This window comes from Arachis stenosperma, chromosome 2 (genome assembly GCF_014773155.1).
Source record: "Arachis stenosperma cultivar V10309 chromosome 2, arast.V10309.gnm1.PFL2, whole genome shotgun sequence".
NCBI lineage: Eukaryota > Viridiplantae > Streptophyta > Magnoliopsida > Fabales > Fabaceae > Arachis > Arachis stenosperma.
Window position 1 is genome coordinate 107,388,714 of NC_080378.1, and position 15,390 is coordinate 107,404,103.

General features: G+C 38.4%; 2 protein-coding genes across 2 annotated transcripts; one reads left to right on the forward strand and one right to left on the reverse strand.

Annotated features, from left to right (window-relative positions):
* Positions 1–271: 271 nt before the first annotated feature.
* LOC130960712 (pectinesterase 2-like) lies at positions 272–2,281 on the reverse strand. The gene is made up of 2 exons (XM_057886160.1): positions 1,323–2,281; positions 272–1,224 (listed from the first exon to the last, which is right to left on the reverse strand). Exons 1-2 carry the CDS (start codon positions 2,188–2,190, stop codon positions 536–538), a joined length of 1,557 nt encoding a protein of 518 aa, XP_057742143.1. The 5' UTR covers positions 2,191–2,281; the 3' UTR covers positions 272–535.
* A 6,216-nt stretch (positions 2,282–8,497) lies between these two features.
* Positions 8,498–9,343, forward strand: LOC130963422 (uncharacterized mitochondrial protein AtMg00810-like). Its single transcript, XM_057889542.1, has one exon. The coding sequence runs from the start codon at positions 8,498–8,500 to the stop codon at positions 9,341–9,343; it is 846 nt and encodes a 281-aa protein (XP_057745525.1).
* The last annotated feature ends 6,047 nt before the right edge of the window (positions 9,344–15,390 follow it).

Sequence of the window (15,390 nt, forward strand, 5' to 3'; positions counted from 1 at the left end):
GTAAAATAATGACATATATTAATATTATTAATTAAAAATTTTGTAAAAAAAAAAGGTTTAAATATTTTACGAAATTTTTATATATTTATTAAAATAAAATATTAAAATTTTGACAAATAAGACGTATTTTTCAAAATACATATTAGTTAAACTTAAAACCTTTATCAAATTTTAACACGTTAAAAATTATAATAATTTGAATCTTTTTCTGATAACAAATAACATAATTATCCGAATAGTATAAATGTTCAATGTACTTATTGTGAACAAATTAAAAAGAATAAATTAATTAAAAAATATTATTACGATTCAATCTCAAAAGCTACATAGAAACTTCATACAAGTTTACACAAGGAATTACTTGTGTGTATACTCGTAAACAAAATCTATAACAAATAATGAAAACAATCACAATGAAATGAAAGTATTTCCTAATGTATTTGCTTGTACAACATTTAGAAATCAATATATACTAACCAAAAAATAAAAAATAATAAAATAATAATGAAGAGATATATAAGAAAAAGAAGAATATTTAAAGACCAGCCGTGAAAGGAATACGAGTGGAAGGTAGCCATGAGTTGCCAGCAATGAAATTTGCAACGCTGAATTTTGAAGCTTCAGCAGCATTGGTTATGACGTGATAACCTCCCCATTTAACTCTGTTTGCGGTTGAAGATCCAAGTCCAGTGTTCATGTACTCTCCATAATACAACGTGCTTAATGCAAAGTTACCATTCCATTCCAACCAACCTGCTGGATCAATCAAACTGTCAAGAGAACTCTTCATGAAAACTGTTCTTGAATATTGTTGCCATGGCCTTCCAAGATAAGTTTTAACTGAGCTTTGCACTGCTTTCAAATCGGATGCAGCTGTAACCACACAATTGTGAATGGAAATGCCGGTGTTTTGGTTTGGATCGGTTCTTCCTTGTGCAGTGATGGTGTTAATTTTGTTTGGAGGGTTTCTTGCATATAGATTACAGTTTTGGAACACCACAGCAGCATTACCAAAGATAAAGTCAACAGTACCATAAATATCACATTGTTTGAAGAATTGTCTATCAGAATAAACATATAATGTGTCTTGATAACCTTCGAAACTGCATTGATAGAAAACTGATAAGTCAGATCCAGAACGCAATGCAACAGCTTGATGATTTCCTGCACCTGCTGTGTTTCTAAATGTCATGCCTTGAGCAATAAATCCATCTCCAGTTACAGCTGTCAAAATTAAAACAAAAATAACTCACAAAGTTTAGTATTGTTCAAAGTAAAGGAAAGAAAAACAAAGATGATTGGAATGATTTTCTTCTACTTACCAACGGTGGCGGAACGGAAGGTTGTGGTGCCTCCTCCCACACTTTGGCTGCCGGTGATTATGGTTTTTCCAATACCATCTCCCACTAACATTATATTATTTGCCTTTATCTCTACTTGCTCGTTGTATATCCCGGCCTTCACATATATCACATACCTTCCACTGCTACTCTTTGGTGCTGCATTTATGGCTGCCATCACTGTTGTGTATTTTCCGGATCCGTCTTTGGCCACCACTACATTCGCTTGAGATGCTGGAGAAGATGCTTGTAGCAATTTTCTATCACCAGGCTTGACCCATGTTGGGAATCCATCTTTGTAACTTGGCTGTTGATGAGATTCACCATTGTTGTTAAGAGCCAAAGTGTTGCTTAGCAACTTAGTAACATTGTTGGACATTAGAGGAAGGACATAGTCTTGAACACCAAGTTCATAGAAGCCAGCTTTGCATGTCTCAAGGTTTGTGAGAGCAGTGCTAAGCCATGTTTGAGCATCAACTTGGGAGCATTTGGTGTTAGGGTCTAGGGTTTTGTTGAGTTTATGAATGGTTTGTTGATAGAGGTCAACACAATCATTCCATGCAACTCTTTCAAGTTGGTTACGGCACTTTGTGCCAAGTGAAAGAGTATTTGCATGGCCTATGAGTGCTCTCTCTTGAGCAAGTTGTAATGAAATCTTGAGAAAGTCACTTTTTTGGTTAATAGGTTTGGTTTGGTGATTAGGGTTGTTGGTCAAGAAATACTCACATGGTTGAGGGTTTGGGGTTTGGCTACACCAATGTTTAACATCATTTGAAGAATAGGCATAAACAAAAGTTGATAGAAAGAAGGGAACAACGAGAAAATTGAAGAGCAAACGCATTGCTGCCATTGAACTTTTATGGCCAATAATGTTTTGTAAGAAAAAGTAATGGTTAAAATCTAAGACGTATTTGATGAGGTTTAATGTATATGTTTAGAGGTTGATTTGAAAATGTTGTGTTTGATGTCCTAAACGTAGCTTCTTTATATAGAGCGAAGAAGGAGATATTGGTTGTTGGAACTTATAACTGTAAAGCATGCAGTTTACGTGTTGATATTTCAAAGTCACTATTTGTAATACTTTTCTAATTGGTTCACAAGTTAGAATCATATCATATAATAATAATAATAATAAAGTATTATTTTGTTGATTTGAGGAGCTAAACCATGGAAATATGGGAGGTGTCGTTTGACTTTAATTTTTGAAGGCTGTCCCATAAGCAGCCAATTAGAACTTGTCAATATTGTGGAGATTGATTTGACGCTTCACCACGCACCTACAAGTGGCTAAGAATGCGTTGTGTAGGGTATATTATTGGTGCTGATTTTGCATTATTATGGCCATGAAATATCAAATAATATAGAGAAATATTCTCATGCTATAATGAAAACCTATCATAGAAAACTATCATGTATATTTTATATATAATTAATTTAAGGGAAAGTATGATAAAAAATCATATATGAAACTTGAAATTGGGCTTATAACGACAAATAGAGAGACGTGACCTCCATGCATGGATTAAGACCATCAATAGTTACGTTGATGCTTGACCACGTGCCTAAAGCTTTATTTTATACACTTATATTTATTTGTTCAATTTTAATTTCCTATTTGCATATAGTCAGAATTATAATGCTATAATACATATGCATGCATGGTTCGTTCTCTGAATTTTCTTCGTACCTTTCCACTTTCCAGTTGCAATTTGCATCTTAGAGAGAATATATGATATGTTCTTAGCTTCTTTGTTGTATGTTAGTTATTGGTCACTAGAAATGAAGGCCACTTGTTTATACCTCTAATATATATGCTTCTCAAATTTTCTAAGACACCGAATTTGATCGAAATATAAGTCCTAAACCTCTTAATTTGCTACAAGAATAATTAACCCAAAAGAATCAATATTCCTTATTCTTATCTACTATTTTATTGTTGAACAACAAACATGTTCTAGATATCTACGTACTTTAATTTGATTTTATGAATTACTACCTATTTTCATTACCTTGTGTTAGTTGCAAGTAATTTAATCTCTACTTACATCATATGGTCAATTGCGGCTGAGCATTTAATCATAGCCGCCAAATGGCAAAACCAATTATGTTGAGACCAATAATTCTACGGTGTGTATAAATTTTTGTCTAAATTTTGTATAATTTATTTTTTATAATAAATTTTAATTTTTTAAAAATTATTTATTTTTATATTTTTTAAATTAAATAATAATTTTTAATTTTTTTTGTAAATAAACATCACTTTTTACACACTATAATATTTACCTTATGTTAATTACATGAATGATTCTTTTTATTATATTAATATTTTAAATTACGTCCAGAGTGGTTATCACGTCAAGAGTTATCACGGCGGGAAAAAAGCAAAAAAAAAAAAATACTTACACAAACACTTCGATACTTAAGTTATTAGTATTATAAATTTAGTGTGTTGCGAAAGTATATATAATATATAGGATTATTTTTCACATACAAGTGTTTTTTCATACAAGTCATACAAGTTATTTATATTCACGCTGTTTTCACGTTTTTTTTGTGCCTCTTTTTTTTCTTCTTCTTTCTCCGTGCTTCTTCTTCTTTCTATGTGTCTCTTCTTCTTCTTTTTCGTAATTTTTCTATCTCGTTATCGTCGTCATCAACACCACCTCTTCCTCCTTCTTTTCTTATTGAAATTTCTTCTCCTCTTTTCGTTTTCTCTTTTTCCTTCATCAAAATCGCCAGAAAAGATGAAGAAACATTATTCAAGGTACTATTTTACTGTTCTTCTAGATTTTTTTTCTAAATTGTCTCTATCATGTACCTCATCCTTAACCAACAAAACATTAAAAAATTTCAAGAAGAAATATACTGTCTTCCCTCTGATATTAGGTGTATTTCTTAAATCCTTTGGGTGTATTTCTTAAATTTTTTGGGTGTATTTCTGTAATTCTTTGGGTGTATTTCTGTAATCGTTTGGTTTATTTCTGTAATCATTTGGGTGTATTTCTGTAATCCTTTGGGTGTATTTTTGTAATCGTTCGGGTGTATTTTTGAAGTTCCATCGTCTTCAAAACAATTTCAAAACTTAATTTCAAAAACTATGAAAATCGAAAAAAACAGAAGGAGATCGAAGGCAAAGAGAGAACGCACGAAGGAGATCGAACAAATTTAACAAAAAACTTGAAAAAGGAAACGAAGATGAAACACGCAAAGATAATTCAGTAACGCGCGTCTTAAATTTGGCCTAACTTATAAAACTTATAAACCGAAATGACTTGTACGTGTAGCGCTCCTCAATATAATATCTTACCTTTTATAATTGAGCGCCGATCAATTATGCTCTTTCGTAGTTATTCTCATTGAATAGTAATAACATCATATCTGAACGGATGAAATATAAAACTGATTAACGTTGAAACGATTTATAAAGTCATAACCGAGTTATAACTTGTAAAGTCGATTTATACTCCTTGTAACGGTTATATCAAGTAGTATATCCACCACTCTTTCCTTTCACAATAACAATATAATTATTTCACATACTACAACACAAATTAAAGATCAACAACAATAGCATGGAGTCACTTCAGTCCTGGGTTTCGGAGCACAAGCTCGCTACAGTTGGTAAGTTTAATGATTACTATTTTCTTTATCATATTTATGAGATTAATTTTGTTAGAGAATCAATTAGCATCGATTAGGATGAATTAATATCGTTTGTATTTATGTAGTATATCTGTATATTAATTATAGGATTCTATGTCTTTATTACTCTGATTCATTTAGCACCTATAAATACCTCTTGTATACTGTACCTTGGACACAACTGAATAATACACTTTCAAATTATTCTCTCAGTCTCTTGTTTCTAAGATGGTATCAAGAGCTTAGGTCTTTTTTTTTTCATGAATATTAGTTCATAGCCCCATTGTTTTTTTTTTTCCTTTCCGGCAGTGTTCTTTGGCCTCCTTTTTCGTTCCCGTTTCGACGCTTTGGTTCGTCACCCCCATAACCATCTTGTTCCTCTTGTCGCCGTGATTCCAACGCAACCAGAACCGCCGCCATCCGCCGCCAGACGCGCCCCCACGCGCCGCCGAAAGACGCTGCCACGACCAAGTTGATCTTCCTTCCAGATTCCACCCGTGCCTCTTTGCTCTCGTTTTTCGATCTGTTAACGACGCTTTGGTTCGTCACCTCCGGCATCATCGTGTTCTTCTCTCCATCAGCTTTCCAAGGCCGCCAAGATCGCCGCCAGAAGCCTCCGGACGCACCGCCACGCGCCGCCGAAACGTTGCTGTCCACCACCATTCTTTTCTCATCCAGAAGCTTCAACAGCCGTTGGATCTTGGCGCTGATCGGACGCTCCTCCCGCTGCCACGTGTCGCCCAAAGCTTCTTGTTTGACCCGCGCGCGTCCCGGCCCGACCCGCGCGCGTCCCGGCCCGATCCGAGTTTGGCCCGCATCCAGCTCCTGCCAGCGTGTCTCTCCTGGTCCTCTCCGGTGCCGCCACGTGTCTTTCTTTGCTGACGTGGCGCTGACGTGTTTGCTGACGTGGCGCTGACGTGGCGGACAAGTGGGACCCTCCCTAAGGTTTTTTGGTGAGTTCTTTCCGATTTTGCACTTCGATTTCTCATTCTCTGCTTCGAAATTGCAGTTTCTCTCCTCTCTTTGATTTGTGTGACTACTGTTATGAAAAAGTCGGATGTTTTTGTTGCCACAGACAGAAAGGATACATTCTGTCGAAACTGCAACCATTTTGGGCACCTTTTCTCCGTATGCCCCTCTGTTGAATGTCGCACATGCCACCAGAAAGGGCATATTAGCTACCATTGTTCACAGTTGTTCTGCCGTTATTGCAAGCTCTCGGGACATTTGATTACTACCTGTCCTACTCGTCCACCACGTCCTGCGCCTGCTTCTGCGGTTGCTGCTACTACTGAACCTACCACTGTCTCTCTATCTGATATTGCATCTCTTCTACAGCGTCTTCTCTCTGTTTCTGGTAATACCCCTGCTGCTTTATCGACTCCTCCAGGTACTTCTAAATGGTACTTTGACTCGGGTTGTTTTAATCACATGTCTCCGTTGCGTAATATTTTCTCGTCCATGTCTGCAACTACAAATGAACCTTCTGTCAATACTGCAAATGGCTCCCTCTTGCATGCAACACACAAGGGTTCTATATCTCAGTCATCTCTTAATCTTCCTGATACTTACTACATTTCCAAATTAAACTTCAATCTTATTTCTGTTGGTCAACTTGTTGATCTGGGTTTTGACGTCACCTTTTCTGTTTCTGGTTGTCGTGTACAGGATCCTCGGACGGGACAGATCATCGGGACTGGACGTAAGGTCGGAAGGTTGTTTGAACTCGAAAGTCTTCATATTCCTCCTGTACCAAATCTCTGTGCTGCTTCTTCTCCCTCTACCCTTCACTTATGGCATCAACGTCTTGCCCACACCTCCTTAGGAAAACTGCGTCCTCTTGTATCTCAGGGTGTTTTAGGTTAGGTTCCGAATGAATCTTTTGACTGCATTTCTTGCCAAACTGCCAAACAACCTGCTTTATCTTTTCACAATAATTCATCTCTTGCTTGCTCTTCTTTTGATCTCATTCACTCTGATGTTTGGGGCCCCGCTCCCACTGCCTCTATGGGCGGAGCTCGATACTTTGTCGTTTTCATTGATGATTATTCCCGTTTTACTTGGGTTTATTTGATGACTAATCGCCATGAGTTACCTCAGATCTATATCAACTTTGCTACTATGATTAAAACTCAGTTTTCCAAGGCCATTAAGGTTTTTCGACGTGATAATGCTATGGAATACCGTGATTCCAAACTCTTAGCCTTTCTTGCAGAACAGGGTACTCTGTCTGAGTTTTCTTGTCCTGGTACGTCTCAACAAAATGGTAGAGCTGAACGCAAACACCGTCACATTCTTGACTCCGTCCGTGCAATGCTTCTTTCTTCTTCGTGTCCTGAGCGTACTTGGGGTGAAGCTGTTCTTACTGCTGTTCATGTTATCAATAGAATCCCTTCTTCTGTTCTTGGTAATGTTACTCCCTTTGAGCGTCTTCATCATACCCCCCCAGATTACAGTTCTCTTCGAGTTTTCGGTTGTGTATGTTTTGTTCTTCTTCAGCCTCATAAACATAGTAAACTTGAACCTCGGGCTCGTATGTGTTGTTTTCTTGGTTATGGCACTGAACACAAGGGTTATCGTTGTTGGGATCCTCTTTCTAAACGTATTCGTATATCTCGTCATGTTGTCTTTTGGGAGCACCACATGTTTTCTCGGTTCTCATCCTTTGAGTCGATTCCTACTACTCAGTCACCTTTGTTTACTAACCCCAATGTTGATCTTTTTCCTAGTGATGATTCTACAGGTTCTATCTCGAGTGACCCTCCACAACCTCCTGTTCCTTCGCCTTCTCCATCTCCCGATGATTCCAGACCGGACGATGATCCTGCTCCTACCGTCATGCCTCCTCCTCCCGCTCGTTCTTCTAGGGTAAGGAATCCACCTCCTCATCTTCTTGATTACCATTGCTTTTCTACTATTCTTCATCAACATGAACCTAAGACATTCAGAGAAGCCTCCTCAAACCCAAATTGGCAACAAGCAATGCAAGAAGAATTACAGGCACTTGAAAAAGCACACACTTGGGATCTGGTTGATCCTCCTTCTGATCAGGAAGTTGTGGGCAGTAGATGGGTATACAAGATCAAGACTCGCTCTGATGGCTCTATTGACCGTTATAAGGCCCGCTTGGTTGCTCAAGGTTGTACGCAAGAGTATGGTATTGATTATGAAGAGACTTTTGCCCCTGTCGCTCGCCTTACGTCTGTTCGAGCTCTTCTTGCCATTGCCGCGGTTAAAAAATGGTCTCTCAGTCAGATGGATGTGAAGAATGCATTTCTTAATGGGGATTTGAAGAAGACAGTCTATATGAAACCACCTCCGGGATATCCTTGTCCTTCTGATAAGGTTTGTCTCCTTCGCAAGGCACTTTATGGACTTAAGCTCCTCGTGAATGGTTTGACAAGTTCAGCACTATCGTATGCAGTCTTGGTTTTACTTCTAGCCCTCATGAGAATGCGCTCTTCATTCGTAAAAGCGAACGTGGAGTTGTTCTTCTACTTTTGTATGTTGATGACATGATAATCACTGGGGATGATGTTGATGGTATCTCTGCTCTCAAGGCCTCACTTCACCGTACCTTTGAGATGAAAGATCTTGGTTCTCTCAGCTATTTTCTTAGTCTTGAGGTCATCTCCACCGATGATGGCATCTATCTCTCTCAGGCTAAGTATGCTTCAGATCTTCTTGCTCGTGCTGGGATTACAGATAGTCGCACTGAGTCTACTCCTCTTGAGCCTAATGTTCGATTTACCCCTATGGATGGCACTGTTTTGGATAATCCGACTCTCTATCGACAGTTAGTTGGCGGTCTGGTCTACTTGACTGTCACCCGACCAGACATCGCCTATCCGGTTCATGTACTTAGCCAGTTCTTGTCAGCTCCTCGTACTACTCACTATGCGGCAGTTCTACGCATTCTTTGCTACATCAAAGGCACTCTCTTTCATGGTCTTTATTTTTCTGCCCATTCCTCTTTGTCTCTTCAGGCTTACTCCGATGCTGATTGGGCTGGTGATCCCACTGATCGTCGTTCTACTACTGGTTACTGTTTGTTTCTTGGCGACGCTCTCATTTCTTGGCGTGCTAAGAAGCAAACGTTCACTGCTCGCTCAAGCACAGAAGCTGAGTACCGTGCCCTCGCAGACACCACTGCTGAAGTTGTTTTGGTTCGTTGGCTTCTCGAAGATTTGGGTGCTCCTCAATCGTCCCCTACTGATTTTTTTGTGATAACCGCAGTGCTATTCAGATCGCCCATAATGATGTCTTTCGTGAACGCACCAAACACATTGAGCTTGATTGTCACTTTGTTCGGCAACGTATCCTTATTGATGCTATTCGTCTCATTGCTGTTGGAACACTAGATCAGACTGCTGATATTTTCACGAAAGCTCATCACCCGACTCGTTTCCGGACTTTGTTATCCAAACTCAAGTTGGTATCCTTAGCTCCCACTTGAGTTTGAGGGGGGATGTTAGAGAATCAATTAGCATCAATTAGGATCAATTAGTATCGTTTGTATTTATGTAGTATATCTGTATATTAATTATAGGATTCTATGCCTTTATTACTCTGATTCATTTAGCACCTATAAATACCTCTTGTATACTGTATCTTGGACACAACTGAATAATACACTTTTCAGATTATTCTCTCAGTCTCTTGTTTCTAGAAATTTGAACATATATGCTGAAAATTAAGTACAAAATGAATACATTATTATATTTTTATCTATTTAATAAACAATTTTAGAAATAATAATAATAATAATAATAATAATAATAATAATAATAATAATAATAATAATAATAATAATAATAATAAGAGGCCGGCTACACATACAAGCTTTTTTGGCTTATAATTAAGCGTTGGTCCAAGTAAAAAAAATACGGGCACCACTCCTTTAAAATCGAGCGTCCAACGCACGCGTTTATTATGCCGCACTCTTTCTCTTCTTCCTCAATCAAAACGCAAACTGTCAAGATTCGCACTCTTCCTCTTCTTCCTCAAGATATGTTCCAACTCCTCGCTAAGAGTAGAAGAAATAAAAAAGAAAAGATACAAATCTCCATAAAAAATCACCAGAAAAAACGAAGAAACATTATTCAAGGTACTGTTTTACTGTTATTCTAGTTTTTTTTTAGATTGTCTCTGTCATGTGCCTCATCCTTAACCAGCAAAACATTAAAATATTTCAAGAAGAAATATACTGTCTCCCCCATGTTTTAGGTGTATTTCTTAAATCTTTTAGGTGTATTTCTGTAATCCTTTGGGTGTATTTCTGTAACCGTTTGGGTGTATTTTTGTAATCTTTTCTGTAACCATTTGGGTGTATTTCTGTAATCATTTGGGGGTATTTTTGTAATCGTTTGGGTGTATTTGTGTAATCGTTTGGGTGTATTTCTGAAGTTCCATTATCTTCAAAACAATTTCAAAGCTTAATTTCAAAAACTATGAAAATCGAAAAAAAAAACGAAACAAGGAGGAGATCCAACAAATTTAACAAGAAATTCGAAAAAAAAAACAAAATCTTTTGAAAAATGGAAGTTATATATTTGCGCGTTAATTGATTTGAATTGATTTAAAATCCTGTTAAAGAGGCCGTAACATAAGTAGCGCGTTTAGTGGGTTTTGTTTTCTTACAATTGTATGTAGAGAATAATCCTAATAATAATAAATACATACATACATATATACCATTAATTAATTTGTTATTAATAAGTCTATATGGGTGTGTGTGGTTAGGAGAATATTAGAGTATTTTTAAGAATGTTTAGATGAAAATATCTTATTTTCATAATTTTTTCAAAGTTAAAAAATGTATTTTCAAATAATTTTTACTTTCTGGAATCAAAATATCACCAATTTTATTCCTATTTTCTCATGTTTATCTTTAATTCCAATGAAAATAAAATGTGTATAAACTAAATAAAAAATGATAAATTAATCTCTGACTTTTGGTCTGTGAACATTTAAGTCCCTAACTTCTTCAAAATTTGGATACATCGATCTCTATATCTAATTTGTTCTATTTTAAAAACTCTTCCACGTGGACATTTGTATCGACCAGGTTAGTATAATGAAAGTCACGTCTGTTTTTCCGTTGGGTCTGACAAACTCAAATAAACAGTAGAGATCAATATGTCTAGATTTTAAGAAAGTCAAAAACTTAAACGTCTGCAAACCAAAAAGTCAAGAACTTCTTTATCCTTTTCTCTAAACTAAATTACCCTTACTAACCTAACTCTAACCTTTCCTCTTCAGATTTTTCTTTCTCATTTCATTGGAAAACTAAATCCTAGCAGAGCCCCTCTTCCATGAAAACCAAACCCTAGCAGTGTTTTTTCCAAATTCATAGAGGCTCCATCGGCGTCTGCGTCGCCTCTCCGCCAATTTGGATTTGCACTACCACCACGATCCGATCCACGTACACCCCTATATTTTCTACTATAAAGAAGCACAAAATGAGATTAAATCCCTCAAAATATATTTTTGTAGTAGAGGCTGGGAAGTTCCTAAGGTTCATGTTAACCTAAAGAGAAATAGAAGCAAACCCAAACAAATGACAAGCTATACTCAACATGAAGAGCCCGACTTGTGTCAAATAGGTCCAACAACTAAATGGAAGGTTGGCTGCCTTATCCCGATTCTTAGCCGAGTCAGTTCTGACATCACTTCCCCTCTACTCAATCCTAAGAAAAGGGAAGCAATTTGAATGGACCCTGGAATGCAAATAAGCCTTTCAAGATTTTAAGGCCTTCTTGGGGCAACCACCCATACTTACTTGACCTAAAAAAGGGGGAAGAGCTCATACTATATCTGTCAGTTGGAACCCAGCTATAGCTTCAGCCTTGGTCCAGGAAGACGAAAAAGGGGCTGCAATCTATCTACTTCATCAGCAAAACCTTACAAGGGGAAGAGTTGAACTATCAAAAGATAGAGAAGTTTGCTTATGCCCTTATCGTCACATCTTGAAGGCTCCGGCCTTACTTTCAGGCTCATACCATTAAAGTCCGCACTAATCAACCAATAAAACACATCCTACAAATGACGGGCTTAGCAGGTCGGATGCGACAATGGACGGTAGAGTTGTCTAAGTTTGACTTAAGGTACGAAGCTCGAACAGCTATTAAGTCTCAGTACCTTGCTGACTTTTTTGCCGAATACACCGAAAGTCCAGGAAACCCAGTTATATGGAGTTTGTATGTAGACGAGTCATCAAATAAGGTTGGAAGTGGAGCTGGTGTTATCCTATAAAGTGACCAGGGGACTCAGATAGAGCTATCTTTAAGGTTCGAGTTCTCTGCTTCCAATAATCAAGCAGAGTATGAGGCCCTACTTGTTAGTTTGAAGCTCGCTAAAGAAGCAGAGGCAAAGATAGTAGTGGTGTTCAGTGATTCTCAAGTAGTAATTTCGCAAATTAACGGCACTTATCAAGCTAAAGACCCCACTATAAAGAAGTACTTGGATAAGACTCGAGAACAACAAACACACTTTTCAGAAATTGAGGTCAACATATAGATCGGGAATCCAATGCCCGAGCTGATGCCCTCTCAAAGTTAGCCAGCACTAAACCAGGGGGCAACAATAGAAGTCTCATCAAAGAGACTCTGCAATCACCATCCATATCAAAGAAAGAAGAAGTACTGACCATATCTAATCAACGTCTAGGGTGGATGATTCCCATAGTCAACTATCTCAAATTCGACGTACTTTCTAAGGACAAAAAGGAAGTTAGAAAGCTCGTCAAGGAAGCACAAAATTATACATTAGTCTGCAATATTTTATACAAAAGAGGAATTTCAACACCCCTCTTAAAATGCATCTCGACCTCCAACACAAGGGAAGTCATGGAAGACGTACATAGTGGCTATGTGAAAATTATTTGGGAGCTCGGTCACTAGCCAAAAAAGTGATCTGAACTGGTTTTTTCTGGGCGACCTTACAGAAGGAGGCATCTGAATTTGTTAAGACATGCCCGCTTTGCCAGAAACATGCTAACTTCCATGTGGCCTCTCCTGAAGAGCTCATCAGTGTTACCTCACCATGGTCATTTTTGAAATGGGGTCTTGACCTACTCGGACCATTTCCACAAGCACCAGGTCAAGTCAAATACCTCATAGTAGGGATTGACTATTTCACTAAATAGATTGAGGCAAAGCCCTTAGCAACTATTACTGCTCAAAGAAGTCGGAAATTTCTGTATAAGAACATTATCACAAGTTTTGGAGTTTCATACTCCATCACTACAGACAATGGGACTCAATTCACCGACTCAACCTTCAAAAACTTGGTGGCCGACCTAAAAATAAAACACCAGTTCATATCTGTAGAACACTCCCAGGCCAATGGATAGGCTAAAGCTGCCAACAAAGTCATATTGGTCGGGTTAAAGCGCTGATTGCAAGACGCGAAAAGAGCTTAGGTAGACGAGCTTCCTCAAGTCTTGTGGGGATATTGGACCACTCCACATTCCACAATGGGAGAATCACCCTTCCGAATTTCTTACGAAATGGAAGCAATGGTCCCCATAGAAGTAGCTGAAAAATCACCTAGAGTCCTATTTTACAACGAAAGAGCTAACACCCAGGCTCAAAAGGAAGAGCTTGACCTCCTTCATGAAGTCCAAGAAAGAGCTCGGATTAGAGAGGAAGCTCTAAAACAAAGGATGGCTCTAAGATACAATCAAAAGGTGATCAAGAGAAACTTCACAACCAACGACCTCATCCTAATCTGAAATGACATCAGAATACAGAAGTTAGGAGAAGGAAAGTCGGCTGCAAATTGGAAAGAACCTTACAACATAATAGAGATCTTAGGTAAAGATTCTTACAAGGTGTCCGACCTCCAAGGGCGGGAGCTTTTGAGATCGTGGCACGCTTGTAACTTGAAGAAATATTACAGCTAAAGTAGTAAACCTCGTTTTATTGGTGCACTCTTTTTTCCGATCTCAAGCGTTTCTTAACGAGGCACCAACACGAAGGCTAGGGACGTTCACGTCCCTAGTATGCTTTTTGTAAAGGAATTTTTTAAATATTAATAAAATTCCTATTCCATTTCTTTCTTCAAAGGTTTTCTATCTCAAACGTATTAATTTAAGCTCGATAAACCGCAGAAAATCATTGTCCAACCTAAAAGTGGTTGGCAAAGATGAAGCCACGAGGTACAAGTTGATGTAAGAAGTTATACAAACAACTCGTACAAAGAGACCTCAAACAGGACAGATAAAAAACGAGTTGTAAAAGTAACTTAGTAAAGGCCAATTACTCAAAGTCAGACCTATGTAAGGAAATTAATAAACTTTTAAATTTGTTACGACTCAATAGACAAAATAACCTGTACCTTACTACGAAAAGGGTACTTTGCAACTTTGATAAAGCTTTGAACATTACTTCATAAAAGTAACAAGTAAAAGGTAAAGTGTTAAAAAAACTATAAACTATTACAAGGAATCAAAAGTGTTATAAGCCCACAAGCCGGACCATACGAGTTATATGAAATAAAAAATATAAAAAGGCCTAAAGAGGAGTGAGTTTCTCGCTAGTAACATCATCTTTTCCAGGAGAAGGAGGGAGCAGGGAGATTGGTTCGGCCGACACGACAACAGAGGTCGGAGGAGAGGTATCCACAGTAGCAGCTTCAGGTTTAAGTTGGTTCCTAAGGTGGAGGTCTGCCCGACTTGAGGCGTCGAGGTCTTTGAATCCACTGGAGGCTCCTCCACATCATCCTCCTCGGGTGCCGGAACTATCTTACTATCAACTACAATGTTGTCCACACTGAAGAGGGAAAGGTCAAGGTCGGAAGCAAAGACCTTAACCTGGGCTTCCAAGTTCTCGAACATCTCGTACATCCCCAAAACTGCCAACTCCTGAAACTCAACAAACTCCTCTTTTAGTTTCTGCAACTCCTCCTTTAGGGCTAGTCTCTCCCCAAATACACGAGTATAGCTCTCCTGGAATTTCTTGGCTTTCTCCTTGGCCAAAGCAGTAGCAGCCTCCGACTTGGTAGCTCTTTCCCGAGCTCTCTCAAGGTCAGACCTCAAGGCCTCTCGCTCTTGCTCCAAGTCCTTCTTTAGCTCATTTAGCCTTTTTACATCAAGACGGGCCGACACCAAAGCACTAGCCGTCGCTTGAACAGGAGAGTTCCTCAACTCCCTGGCTAGAGTAGTACATACCCCAACCGTACGAAGCCCTCCATGTGCCAAGTGCTGGAAGTGGTTTTAAAGAGTCACATCATCCGTGCTTAGATGGTGGTAAGGGACGACATTCTTCTCCTCCCAAGCCAAGGCGTCAAAGTTGTTCAAGTAAATGCTCTCATCGTCATCCACCTTCTATTTCTTGAAGGGAGGTTCGGTGGAAGAAAGAGACGGGGGAGAAGGCTCAGAAGGGATAAGCCTAGAGAGAGGAGTAGG

Coding starts and splice junctions, on each gene's coding strand:
- LOC130960712 (XM_057886160.1), bottom strand. CDS start 2,190: ATGGCAGCAATGCGTTTGCTCTTCAATTTTCTCGTTGTTCCCTTCTTT. Junction 1,225..1,322: donor CTTCCGTTCCGCCACCGTTG/GTAAGTAGAAGA, acceptor TAATTTTGACAG/CTGTAACTGGAGATGGATTT.
- LOC130963422 (XM_057889542.1), top strand. CDS start 8,498: ATGATAATCACTGGGGATGATGTTGATGGTATCTCTGCTCTCAAGGCC.